This window comes from Atractosteus spatula, chromosome 19 (assembly GCF_055471065.1).
Source record: "Atractosteus spatula isolate fAtrSpa1 chromosome 19, fAtrSpa1.hap1, whole genome shotgun sequence".
Classification (NCBI taxonomy): domain Eukaryota; kingdom Metazoa; phylum Chordata; class Actinopteri; order Semionotiformes; family Lepisosteidae; genus Atractosteus; species Atractosteus spatula.
This window is the reverse complement of record NC_142724.1, coordinates 5904185-5917116: the sequence shown is the minus strand read 5'-3', so window position 1 is coordinate 5917116 and position 12932 is coordinate 5904185. Positions and strand designations below refer to the sequence as shown.

The following is a 12932-nucleotide window of genomic DNA, read 5'->3' as shown; positions in this document are numbered from 1 at the left end:
AGTACAAGATACACAGCAGCAGGGGAAATTCAGTAACAACTGGGCATCCAAACAAGAAAGGGTGGCACAAAGATAAGAGGTAGCTTATTTTACAAATGAGAGTTTATTTTTAATTATTTTTAAAAATAGAAAAACAAGCTAAAACCAGAAATAAAAAAGGGAAATGGGCAAAAAAAAACATCAACAAGGGGTTCTATCAGCTCACTTTTCTTCCTGCGTTTTCATACCAATAGCTTAAACCTTGCAGCTGACATCCAAGTGTTTATTTTAAGACCAAAGAGTCCATTGAGAGGAAGTTAAAGCCCTGGGCATCAATGCAAGACTCCTGCAGGGTCCAGACTTTATTAGGATCTCTGACTCCACTCCAAGCAATTAATCAATTAAATCTATAGTGAAAGATTCATACACACCTTGCATGCCAATTACCATTAAATGACTTACTGGCAACTTTCACATTAAAAAGCATGGTATTCCGCAGAGTGTGCACTAATTACAATGTCGGACAGGAAAAAGTCTTGTAAAAGCTGAAATTTGAAATTGAAAAGGGTGCAGTCATAAATATTTTTTCCTCATTTTAGAAATAAGACATGATTTTTTTATGGCACATTTTGGTAAGCATGTCTCACTTCTCGGTAAGTTTAAATGAAATATTTTTGAGAGACTAAAAGAATGCAGCTGGAGAAATTAGGTTATCCAATCATGTCATTAAACCAAGATCTATTTTCCAGAGAGGAATGTCTGTGACGTTATTAACTTGCTAGACAAGCATCAGGTCTGTTCCTGCAAAAGGAATACCACTGCACCTCAGAAAAATGTCCTGTTTTATTTCAGCTTTCTAAAAGGGAAGTTCAGTAGAACTGACTTTTCACTTTCTAAGAATAAAACAGCAGGGCGTCTTCACTCTCCAACAAGTGACTTGAAAACCTTGGTTTCAAGTGCCATTGTAAAGTCTTAATGTCAGGCCAGGCCATTGAGAACGTATTATAAATCACTGACAAGTACAATAAATCATTCCAAAGCAATGTAAGGACTTAAAGTACAAAAACGCTAAAAAAACAGAGTAACTACAGAAAATAAATTGTCATGTCTCTTATTTTAACACCATATATTCCCTTAGTAAATGAAATGTTATATCAGATTGCAAACTATGCCCTTATAAACCCAAACTGTACTTTTTTGGTTTTTATTTAGGCACTACTTAGGTTAACATCTAATTTTCTGTAGGATGTGCATTTTAATTAAAAAATTGTAATTCACTGTTTTCATATGAGCCTTTTTGGTTTTATTGTTTATTCGTGTCACGAACAACGTTTCAGTAACAACAGCAATGCTGATTTAAGGTCGCCATCTAGTGGAGGATTTTAAAACGACAATAGCTCACAATACCGGACTGGAAACGCTGTAAAAATGCAGGAGGGTCAAGATGGCCAGGATGCCGGGGTTACACCCCTACTCTTTTCGATAAACCCCCTGGGCTGTAGTCGTAATTTTAAGAACACATGCAATCAAGTTATTCTATTCCAATCACGTTATTCTTAATCTAAGGTCCATTAATTGTATTACAAAGGACTTAGACACAAATGAATTGTTCAACCAGTACCTCAGCTCTTGAATAGACATTAGTTACTTGATTTGAAAGTGTAATTAAGCTCTACTGTGAAAGACACACTGTATCCTTAAGTATAGTGAGGGAAAACAAAGCTACAAAGCATAATGAAGTGTAACCTGATGACCAAGACAGGAAAATGAAACTTGAATAAGTGAGACAGAAGTAACCAATCAAAAAATCCATTAAGATGATAAAATATTTTATTAAAGGGAACATTTCTGATCATGTCTTTACAATCTGAAACAATAGGGGGCAAACAATAGAATTTCTTTCTTTTCATTTCATGCAAGTTGTGTAAGAGGTACTGGGCAAGTGCATGGCTTTGTAAGGTGTATGACAGGTTGTACTGTAGATAAAACCTACAGAAGTAGCATGACATTATTCCTTGAACAGCACTCCATGCAAACGTATGGTTTGCTCAAGCAGACATTTTCTCCACATTCTCATGTCCTGATTCTCAGATATAAGCAGAAATCATTTTTTTGTGTTGAGCACAAATCATTGAGACAACAGTTACAATCCTTCTGATGCAAAATATAATGTGAGAAGGAAAAGGGGTTAAATGCTTTGGAACTGCTTGCTGTTAGTTGGGACTACCATTGGAAAAGTAAAAACTAGATTAAAATGTTAGATCATATTAATCTTATTCTTCTTTAGGGTATATGGCTGTTTACATCATTTTATAATTAAACCAATATTACAATAAGCAGTAATCTGAAATCTACCTACAACTGTATCGCTCATGAAGTAGAGAAAATAAACTTATTAAACTGAACAAAAGAGAGATATTTTCCAGTATCAAAAGATGAGTTTAATGTCTTCCTGTGATCTGTATTTTCTAGAGACCATGTCAATGTAAAGTCTTCAGACTTTCATTCAATTTTTAATTGCATTCACACCCCCAAATACTACAGTAGTTGCAGAAACTTCAAAATCATGAGAAGTCTTTACGTTTTGTAGTCACATATGTGAAACAAAAAAGAGCACCAAACAGCTTCCAAAATCCAATCAGGAAATAAAAAACCTGTCTCCTTGTCAAGAAGTGATACAGATGGTTTTCTTCAGAGATCTGCTCAGAGTGCTGTCATCTGTGTGCCACAGAGCAAAAAGTTATTAAAAAAAACATCTAAAAAATTCCCAACAAGCCCACACTTTTCTTTTTGGAAACCAGACTTCTCTTCCACTACAGGTCTCTGTTACAAGCACAGTTGATCAATCAAAAAAAAAAAATCCAGTCCCGTCAGGAATCCATAACTCACCGATATGCCCAACGTCCTGGCTCGACTCTCTTGTTGGGCTGTCCCAGACAGGGTAGTCTTATTCTTGAGCCACTCCTTCTGGCAGCTCTACAACCACCGGGGCACAGTCGTCGGGGTCTATCTCAAAATCCCACCGGAACTTCTTGGTCAGGTAGACTTTGAACTTTTCAGCCCGTTTCCGAAGACCACTGTCCACACCAGGCCCACTTGTGAACAAAAAGAATTCCTGGGCAAGAGTAAAATCAGAGATCAGTGCAGAATGTGCAGATGGGCCACATGACCTCCTCTCGTTTATAACCACCCTCATATTCTCCTGGCTGGTGTTATAACCACCCTCATATTCTCCTGGCCGGTGTACAGCAAATAAACGAGGAAAAGAAGAAAAGGATTTTTTTTTATGAAAAACTTCTGACTAAGCTACTTCCTGTACTGTTCTCTGGCTACTCTTTTATGTATAACTCTCAGATACTGTGAGTCCCCAAATAAACTGGTAGATCAAACACAATCTCAATTTTCCACAGAAAAAAAAAAATCTCGGAAGAGAAGGCAATTTACCATGGTAAAGCCTGGGATGACAAACAGCTTAAATAATGAAAATCTATAAAGGCCCCGATTATGGCTTAAATGAAACGCTAGATCATGCAGGACTTTAACCCTTCTTTAACTATTCATATTCTGGATTCGGAGACTTCCTGAGCTGCACAGCACTGAGGCAGCAAGACCAGCTTTGTGAAGAGAACCGAACAACCTACCTGCAAGGTGGAAGTGAGAAAGTTGTCTTTGGATACGATGTCTACAAAGAAATCGGGGGGAATCTCTCCCAGCTGGTGGTAGAGAACAGGGATGAGGTGGAGGTACAGGTTCCGGTGGTTGAGTATAGCCTCCTCAGAGCGGCACAGCAGGTTCAGAAGACATTTCCAGTGCTCAAAGCTCTCATACACATTCCCAATCAGGAAACACACAAATGCAAACTGCAACTCCCCTGAACAGCAAAACAACAAAAAAAAAGAGAGAAGGAGGAGAGGAAAGGTAATTTACTTACAAATTGCATCAAAAGCAAAAGCTTATTGGAATCCTGAAAAATGAGGTTTGTTAGAATTACACTGACATGAATGGCATGCAACTACACAGGCTAGTAGTCATCTCCTGATTTACTGTATGTGTTCAGAAAATAAAAAAGGCTGGCATTTTATAGCATTAATCAATGCAAGGAACTGTAAAGGCTTTGAATTGTGTCAGAGTGTGTTTTTTCAGCCCAGAACTCACCCAGCACTTGCAGTGGCTCGTCTTTGTAGTAGCGTTCTAGTAAGCTGTTGAGGGCATAACTGAGGTCCATACTGTACTGGGTGATTTGGGCAGGTGTGGCCCCCTCAGGGTAGGTCTGTTTGGGGATCTCTGAGAACCGCAGCTCTGTGCCGGCTCTCAGTTTCATCTTAGGCAGCCTGTCCAAACCCTCCTGCATGCTCTGGCACTGGATATCGTACCGTGGGAGGTTCTGCTGGACCCGATCTTCCGTGTGAGGCAAGGACAGTTCCGGTACCACATCGCTGAAGGCACAGATCTTGCCATTCAGGGGCTGCAGGCGTTGCGCAACCTCCTGGGTGACGCGGTCTGTCAGGGAGACCCACTTCCGGAGCATGTCGTAGGGGTACGGTCCCAGAAAGCGGTCCAGATCGCGCAGCCCGGCCCGCACGCGGGCCACTTCCTCCTCGTTCTGGGAGGCGGAGAAGTCCAGGTCCTCTTGCTGGCTGTCCCAGTGAGCCAGCAGGACGTCCCGGGCTTTGAGGGAGAGGAAGACCCCAGTCCGAGGCCCAGTCTCCCCTCCTTGCTCCGGCCTGTTGGAAGCGCTGTAGTGCAGGAAGTGCAGGCCCGGTGGGATCATCTTGACCCCTCGGAACCGGGGACCCACCTGCCAGGTCTTGTAATCGATCCCCAGCTCCGACCCCTCGGGCACCCCCAACAAAACCAGCGTGGCCCCCTCCTCAAACAGACTGCAGGCCAGTTCAGGATCCATGTCCATGCCGGCCATATCTACTAGAAAGAGCAGAAAACTGACAATTCAACACTTACATGGACCACAGCAAGACATCAAATAAAATAACCTAGGAGCTAAGGTTTTAATAAAGCAAAGCACTGTGACATTTCTGAAACGAAAGATGTGATAATTTGCATTCGTTGGTAAGGACCTAGTTATGGCTCCTCCATAATACTCGACAAGGCTTCTGCAACTACAATTCGCACCTAAAATAGTCAACTTATCTACAATAAAAATGACGATAATTCACTTTTAAATTAAGTCGTTCTTGTGGCTCCAGTCAGCGCGAGAATGAAATGTCAAGATCAGTTTACCCGGTATTTTACATTCAAAAGTGCTAAGAATGATCAATACTATCAGGCACAATCACTAACCCCCACTTAGAAAAACAAATATTTTTTCCATAGTCGTATAATTCCTTTAGCACAAAGATGCAAGTATAAATTACGAAAAAAAAACTGTGTTGAAATGTTTCGTTTTAAAAAAATCTATCTAATTAACTGCGACTTCAACGATACGATTTCTTGGCACTGTACCGTAATTGTCTGGCCAGCAAAACGTTACCTTTGAGGGCCTAATATATATTTCGTCAATGGCTTAAAAAATCATATTCAAATAATGAAGTCACCTGGACGATCACGGAGCGTAGCTGTGCAGCATATCAGACAAAACTCCACGTTCCTGAACGTAAACGCGTAGCAACGTGATGTGTACCCGAGAGCTCACTTCCGGTCCTTTTTGTTAAGGAACCAAAAACCAATTAGAAAAAAGGTTCCGATTATACAATATAAACATTTTAAGAATTTCCATAGAAAATTAATCCTAAATAGGTATTGGTCTCATTATGGAGCAGGACTGGCACCATTGGAAAAACTTCCCTATAGAAATCTTTAAAAAAATTCATAAGTATATAATAAAGTACAATTACGATATTTAAACAATCTGATATTAAAAATAAATAAATATGTATTTTAGTCTTTAAAATAATAGTAATATTATTCTCAAAAAAAACACGAAAACAAAAGAACTTAGGGCAATAGTAGATGCCTCAATGCAGGGACAAAGATAAAAAAAAAACATTCCACAACTCTTGAGGAGTTATTTGTTAAATTGGACCAATTTACAAACTTCTCCCTGCTCTTCGAATTCCGGCTCTCTAATTAGACATATAAAACCTATGTTCAGACTGGCCAGCCAGGACTAGATTTAGTCCACTGTGCTATAATTCAAAATGACTAACATCTGTCCTGTGTAAGAGCAAGGTGTGCCACACCTATAGGGCCAAGCTGAATTCAATTGTTGTTCTATTCTTTATTTTAGCATGTAATATTAACTACCTTGAAATAATATGCAGTGAATTGAGGCGTTTTGAATCTAAATCCACAGTGTATTACAAGACATGAAATAAAATCACAAAGCTAATCAAATAAAGTAGGATTAAAATACTTCATATACAGTAAATGTAATAACAATAAGTAATAGTAAGAAAAGACATGGTTTATTTAAACCGATCTATAAACTGCAGTCTTGTGCACGTCATGAAACAGATGAAAGATGGCCATCATTGAAGTTTTGAACACAGAAACATCCAAATATACACCAACATGCATTTTCTGTTTTCTTTTATTGACCTCACTCTATTTGCACCTTAGTCACAAACTATGTTATAAAGGTTATACAATCTTTTACAATATCCATTTAAATCAAGCTTCTGTCTCTCAGGCATATGACAGCATTACATTCCAATAAAAGCACCAAATGGAGAGCTCACATCTTTTCCCTTCATTGACCTCAAAGTACTGAAGAAAGAGCTGCACGCGTGACGTCACCATGGGAACGGCACCATCTTGGATACCAACTGAACGTCAACATCTTGAAGGTCATTTTGTTAATTGGCTAACTTGACTCATAACAACCCAAAGTCATATAAACATTTTCTTCAGCTAATATATTTTTGGATGGATCTTGGAGACAAAATCAATACCCACAATAGAACATACAGGCAATATAGTATGTAAATACAGTACAAAGGATCAGCTATACAGGCAATATAGTATGTAAATACAGTACATGTTAACAATATAACTTTACGTTAGCCATACAGATTAAGCAGCATTATCAAATGTATACAATAATATATGCATTATAGCTTAAAAAGATCTTCTTAGACCATATTAATAACAAGATATGCTATTTTATAGCATCATTTATGACACCATGCTGATATTGTTACACAGGCACATCTCAGTATTAATTAGAATATTGTGATGCTGAACAAAATCAATTAGAAACAAAGAAAATCTATCTCTTGGAAAACATATAATTACAAACATAAATAAAAAAATAATATTCCTGTTCTTATAACTAGCATAGGTTTAGGTTAAAGGGGTACATGTTAATAAATAGTACAACCTACTAAGCAAAAAAATAAAACAGAAGTTGAAAAGTCTTTTATATTTTAATTTGTAAATGATTAAATGAAAAACTATGCATTTAATACATCTAACTATGGGACATTTATATGAATATGTAAGTGTCTTTCCAAATATTTCTTCTTAAAGTATTTATAAAAGCTCTCACATTAGGTGTGGCAAAAGCTTATATTTTGTACAGTTTTTGACTGTAACTGCTAAAATCTTTATTGATTATTTACAAATCCCTTAACAGTTCTTTCCTTTAGTGTGTATTCCTCCTAGTTTATGTCTTTCTTTTTGGTTTTGGAGAATACATGATTTGTAACTTCTTCCAACACAATATTAAGGCCTCGATAATCTTCTTTTTCCTTTTTTTTCTTCTTTTCCCTCCTAAACCTTTATTATTTGTGCATACTGGGTCACCTTCTGATCTTCTTATCTGAAAAACAAAATACCAAAGCATATATTCCTTGTTAACCTCTTGGAGAAAAAAATCATTTCTTTTCAAGCATCGCCAGGTGAGAATTTGTGTTGTGTACAGCGCTATTCAAAACTGTGGAAGCACAGCGAACAATGATGTTGGGGAAAAGAAGAATATTGTTCTCTCTTTTTCACCACAATTCCTAGAATCACTTCTATCTTCAAATCCTTGAGCAGAAATTCATTATCACAGGCTTTTGTTCCTTCTGAAATCACCAGCAGTTTCAGAACCTACTGTACATGAGGGTTAAAATGTCAAAATTGATTCCTTAATCAATAATAATAAGCCTTAAGTGAGTTACTTAAATTCTTTTCCTGAAGTCTGTTGATGATTATAATAAACTTATAATATCTGCTGGACTTAAGCTCTCATAAACTTAGATTTGAGAAGCCCTCTTCTAAAATGACACATGGCGTTATATCACAGATACTTACCAGGTCAGCATAATTGCAGTTTTGTTTAATAACCATTTCCATTCTTTTCACAGGATTACTTAGGTTCTTTGATCCTTTACCTTTGACTTGACATTTAAAAAACTGTGTCATATTGTAGATAGACTGCAGGATGTGATGTACCTAAAATAATCAAAATAAAATATGAAATGAAAAAGAGGTGTTTGAAACAAAGCACTGGCAGAGCAGTGAGTTGAATTCAGATATTAAGCTAGATAAAGGCTATTAGGAGATAATTCAGACTTTGCATCCTATTCCAAGACGTGCTTCCTCCTAAGTGTCCAAAAGTAAAATGAAAAAAAAATTAACTTCACTTTTAATGTTTTTCGTGACCTATAAACTATCATATTTACAAATGATTTACAGCCCAATCATCAATCTTCAAATGAAAAGTACTCAGTTCCAGCACAAATTATACTCTGCTGTATCATCATGCGCTGTTGCCAAACCATGAAAAAACTGATTGTGGGGTGGCAGTATACAACTTACTGCTTGAAAATCATGAAATTGTTCTCCCCGTTTTCTCTTATAATTTCTCCTCTGACTATCATAAATCCCCATGCTTAGCTCAATGAGTAACTTGATGGACTAGAAGTTTTTTTTTTCGAGAACTCCTAGTGGTTTGACTGACATAAGACCAACACCTTTCACAATTCCCTTGACCCCAATGGCACTGAAACACGAAAAAAAAAAAACTGACGCGTGCTGTCCTTGGTGCTGAATACCTCTCTTGTAAGGGAGAATGGTATTGAACTGTTTTCTGTCTGACCTGCCTCCTGATCTGAATGAAGGTTTCTGTTACAGAATCAATGCATTTTATGTGATAAAATGCTTAGAAATGAAAACTTACTGACTTTTCCTGACTATTGTTCAACAACGGGCTTAATGTGGTTTCATAGAACACTGTTCCACTTGTCATGGCGCGTGCAAAACAGGACTAGGATGTGACATCTTGGAAAAGGAATTAAAAACTGAGTTATATTGCTCAGAATACTGTCTTCTATTGTTCTTATTCTCTATGGATAGAAACCGGTGCCCTACAGAAATAATTATGTTCACTCATGTATTTTAAGATATACAGCCTCCCTTGGGAATTCTGAGATTTTTGTTTTCTGTATTCTTTGTTTTCCTCCTGTTCTAAAGAATATACGAGAATATTACATACTGTAACTAAAACTATATGCATTAATAAACTTTAATAGAGTACTAGGTACTGCATATACACAATAGAACAGTCTAGATTTGACATTAATACTTCATTGGGAATATGTATTCTTTTGTTTACATTTTAATTACATAGATTTGTTAATTGTTTTTCTAAGATAACAATACAGTTAGCGTAAGTCATGTAACTTCCTACAAATGTCAGTTTATCAGAATTTGGAATTTAATTTGAGTTATAGCAGTAGTGTACTATGAATCTTTACAAATCTCCATTCACAAATACTTGATTTAAGGTCATGCAAGAAAGGCAAAACATACAACTGCGCCTTGTCAGAGTAATCACCATCAATCATGCTCTCAGCATGACCGAAGGTGATTTAGATTAGGTCTAGTGTATATATACATTTAAAGATCCTTGGAGTTTTACTTACTATACCAGAATACCAGACATATATGGTATACATGTATACAGTACAGGACATACACACATCAGGTAAAGTACACACAAGTCACATTAGTGGAACTAAAATGGCTAAACTCTAAATCATACCTTTCCAGAGGGGCAATGGTCTCTTAAATCTTTATTTTCTCTTGATGTGTCATAAGGACCTGTGAGGTTCTAAAAAAGAAGGATATTGATCAGTCCACATCAGCAATTAATTTAGGTTGAATCGCTACAAGATCTCCCAAACCACAAGAGGGCAGTAACTCACTGACTCTGACAATGTTTCGCAATGAGAAAGGCTTATTGCCTTTTAGTATTTTAAAATCACTCCCGTAAAAGTCAGGCAAATAACATCATGAATGCACAGACAACATACCACATACAGTATAAATCCAACACACACTCAAACATATATAAAGATGAGATTAAATAGTATCATCAGCTGAAGAGGGACTTTTGTCCAAAATGACGTGTACCTACAGTATATTCTATAAAATTATTTTAACCATTAAACCTTGTAGGTGTACACTACACAAAAGCTTTTTTGATTTTTTGAGCTCCTAATTTTGGAATCGTTCCTGTTTCATTACAGTTCACGAAATAACAAGTACATACCAGGCTTTGCAGTTCTGTGAGGATTAGTTCTTTGTAAGCGATGAGGATCTCTTGATAGTTGCACCTCTGTCTACTGTTTGAGATGTCCGAAAACAATACCGTTACCACTAAAATACAAATCAGAGTCCTGGAGACACACTAAAAAAGAGAAATATGATTAACAAACTCAACTGTCTCTTCTCTTATTACTATTGAAACTTCTTACAGCCGTAAAGAAGCGTTTTGTCCGAGCTTGTGAACGTCTGGCTTAATGAACAGCTGTCTTCGACAGTGTGCTTGGAAATATTCATATTACGTATATATATTCATTAAGCATATATATTGGCAAAGAGCTATCCAGTAGTGAAGTCGATTACTAAACTATGAAACCTTAAACAGGGAAAACTTACTTCAAAAAGCATTTGTGGGAATTATTGTACTTTTGAACTGGAACTCATTCACTGGGTTCCAGAATGCAATATTACAAACCCGTGACTAATGTGAACACCTTTAAACCCGTTTATCTATATCCGTTTACCGAGTTCGTGTCACTGACCGCATTAGACCCTAATCACTCACACACACGACACAGATATGCGCAGTTCGATAAAGAAGCGTTGTCAAGAGCGATCTCTTACCTACCATTTATCATTGTCTACTGGATGATCCTCAGATTTTCGAAACCCATTTGTCAGGCAACCACAGCAACAGAAGTTTCTCATGGTCAAACTGCGATTGCATCTACCGCGTTTCAGACATGCACTCCCTTTATTCCTCGATGGTCACCGAAATGCTGTTTTGGGCGACGCTGGGAAATATCACTGAGTTTATTCTTACTTAAATTCTTTAAAATTAAAGTCGGCGTGTCTCTGGCCGGACATGCAATGAAGTGGACTTTGTGCCATGGTATGCAACTGAATTCAACCCCTAAGCTCAAATTTCGTACCCCGTCATTTACTGTTGGTGGTGGGCTTCTCTTTTCACGTAAATCTAGTCTGATCAAGTCTTGAAAACTTCCGCGATCAATCACCATGCTTTCGGTTTCGTTAAACAAGAAAAAAAAATCGTGTTAACATTAAAAGATTGTTTGTAGAGTAACGAGATAGCAAGTACCATGGCTGTAACTATACCTTGTTAAACTGCCCCTTATTTGTCACAATGGAGAAGAGACCAGCTGATCGCTTTTCGTGTATCCACATTTTTGATATGGGTAAAACTGCTGGTTCAGTTCAAGTTTTCACACATTTAACCCTATTACACCCACAGCATTAGACATGCACTCTTAAATATCATTAACTTTAAAACATAAATCTCCAAGTTACCATAGCAATGTTATGTAGGGGGTATTGTATGTTACGCACTCCAAATACATTAATTGAATTTGCCTATACGTGTTTTTTTTTTAGATTATACAAATTGTACGATTCCTAGACATTTACACCGCACGAAAGGATTTCCTGCGATTTTCATTTCGAAAAAGAAAATTCGGAGTTTGACTTGAGTTTCCCAGGACAAGTGCTTTGCACCTAAAGGAGCAGCTTCACAGAACGCAGAATCAATTCATCCGTTTAAACAGCTGCAAACGTCTTTGGTTTGTAACCAATTTATAAAATATGACAATGCGATCGGCAAAAACGAGGTCTTTTTTTTTCATTCTTATGTGTCAGCATGTGAAAACAGGTTTCAGGATGATATTACAGATGAAATTCCGTTTGACAAGGGACATAATTGTAGTTTTGTCGAATGCCTCATCAATAAGCCCAGATGCTGTTCCTTGCCGTTTATTTCTACTATGGTATGTGTTTTTCACAAAAACTAAAAGCCAACCACACAAAGGAAATCCCCGAGAAGCAATCATACAGTTGCATAAATGTCGAGGGAATAGTGAGTGATCCATGTTTATTCTGCCAAGATTACTTGCGGCTTTGCGTCTCTGGAATGGTTTTCAATTTAGATCGATACATTTTTTCAGGCTTTATTTCATCCGCCTCAATTCTTTTGCTAATGTATAAATTACCTCCTGGCCGGAACCCCTAATATTTAACAGATATCAACTAACAGGTGTCTACCGTGTTCTTAATTTACACATAGATGTAGGTCTGCTGGCAGTGATTTCATTTGTATCCCAAAGAGTGAAGTAAAAGAAAACTTTATTGTAATGCATTGAGACCGCGGAATTCATAGCCATGCCATATTTAAAATCCCTTTTACAAAATTGCTTTTAAATCCAGACTTATCACACTCGTTCTCATTCATATCAGTGTTAGCTTGGTCATTTTAGTTCGCGTTTTTACCCTTTTTTCTATTTTAAATATTTGTAAGGGGCTCTGAGTCTGAAAGGTGTTATAATAATAATGTTCTTTATTGTGTAAAGAATATTACTTTAAAACCCAAACAAACAACAGGATTATTTTTAATTTTATCTCCAAATATGTATCCACAATATTTTGTAGGGACAAAATATTATGACACAATTATG

The 12932-nt window shown here is 37.1% G+C and overlaps 1 protein-coding gene and 1 long non-coding RNA gene across 7 annotated transcripts; both read right to left on the bottom strand.

Moving 5' to 3' along the window:
- Nucleotides 1-1791: 1791 nt before the first annotated feature.
- Nucleotides 1792-5606, bottom strand: aar2 (AAR2 splicing factor). 6 transcript variants are annotated; one of them, XR_016094493.1, is made up of 5 exons: nucleotides 5532-5597; nucleotides 4135-4899; nucleotides 3621-3850; nucleotides 2869-3094; nucleotides 1792-2697 (listed from the first exon to the last, which is right to left on the bottom strand). XR_016094493.1 is itself a non-coding variant. In XM_088937590.1 (4 exons), exons 2-4 carry the CDS (start codon nucleotides 4895-4897, stop codon nucleotides 2927-2929), a joined length of 1161 nt encoding a protein of 386 aa, XP_088793716.1. In that variant the 5' UTR covers nucleotides 4898-4902; nucleotides 5532-5606; the 3' UTR covers nucleotides 1792-2926. The 6 variants fall into 6 exon arrangements, 5 of the variants coding, with proteins under 5 accessions (XP_088793716.1, XP_088793717.1, XP_088793718.1 ...); XM_088937590.1 differs by having other exon boundaries at nucleotides 1792-3094; nucleotides 4135-4902; nucleotides 5532-5606; XM_088937591.1 differs by having other exon boundaries at nucleotides 1792-3094.
- A 901-nt stretch (nucleotides 5607-6507) lies between these two features.
- Nucleotides 6508-11446, bottom strand: LOC148817949 (uncharacterized). The gene is made up of 5 exons (XR_016094488.1): nucleotides 11096-11446; nucleotides 10475-10612; nucleotides 9965-10033; nucleotides 8233-8373; nucleotides 6508-7756 (listed from the first exon to the last, which is right to left on the bottom strand). It is a non-coding gene; the product is annotated as an uncharacterized LOC148817949 (long non-coding RNA).
- Nucleotides 11447-12932: the final 1486 nt, after the last annotated feature.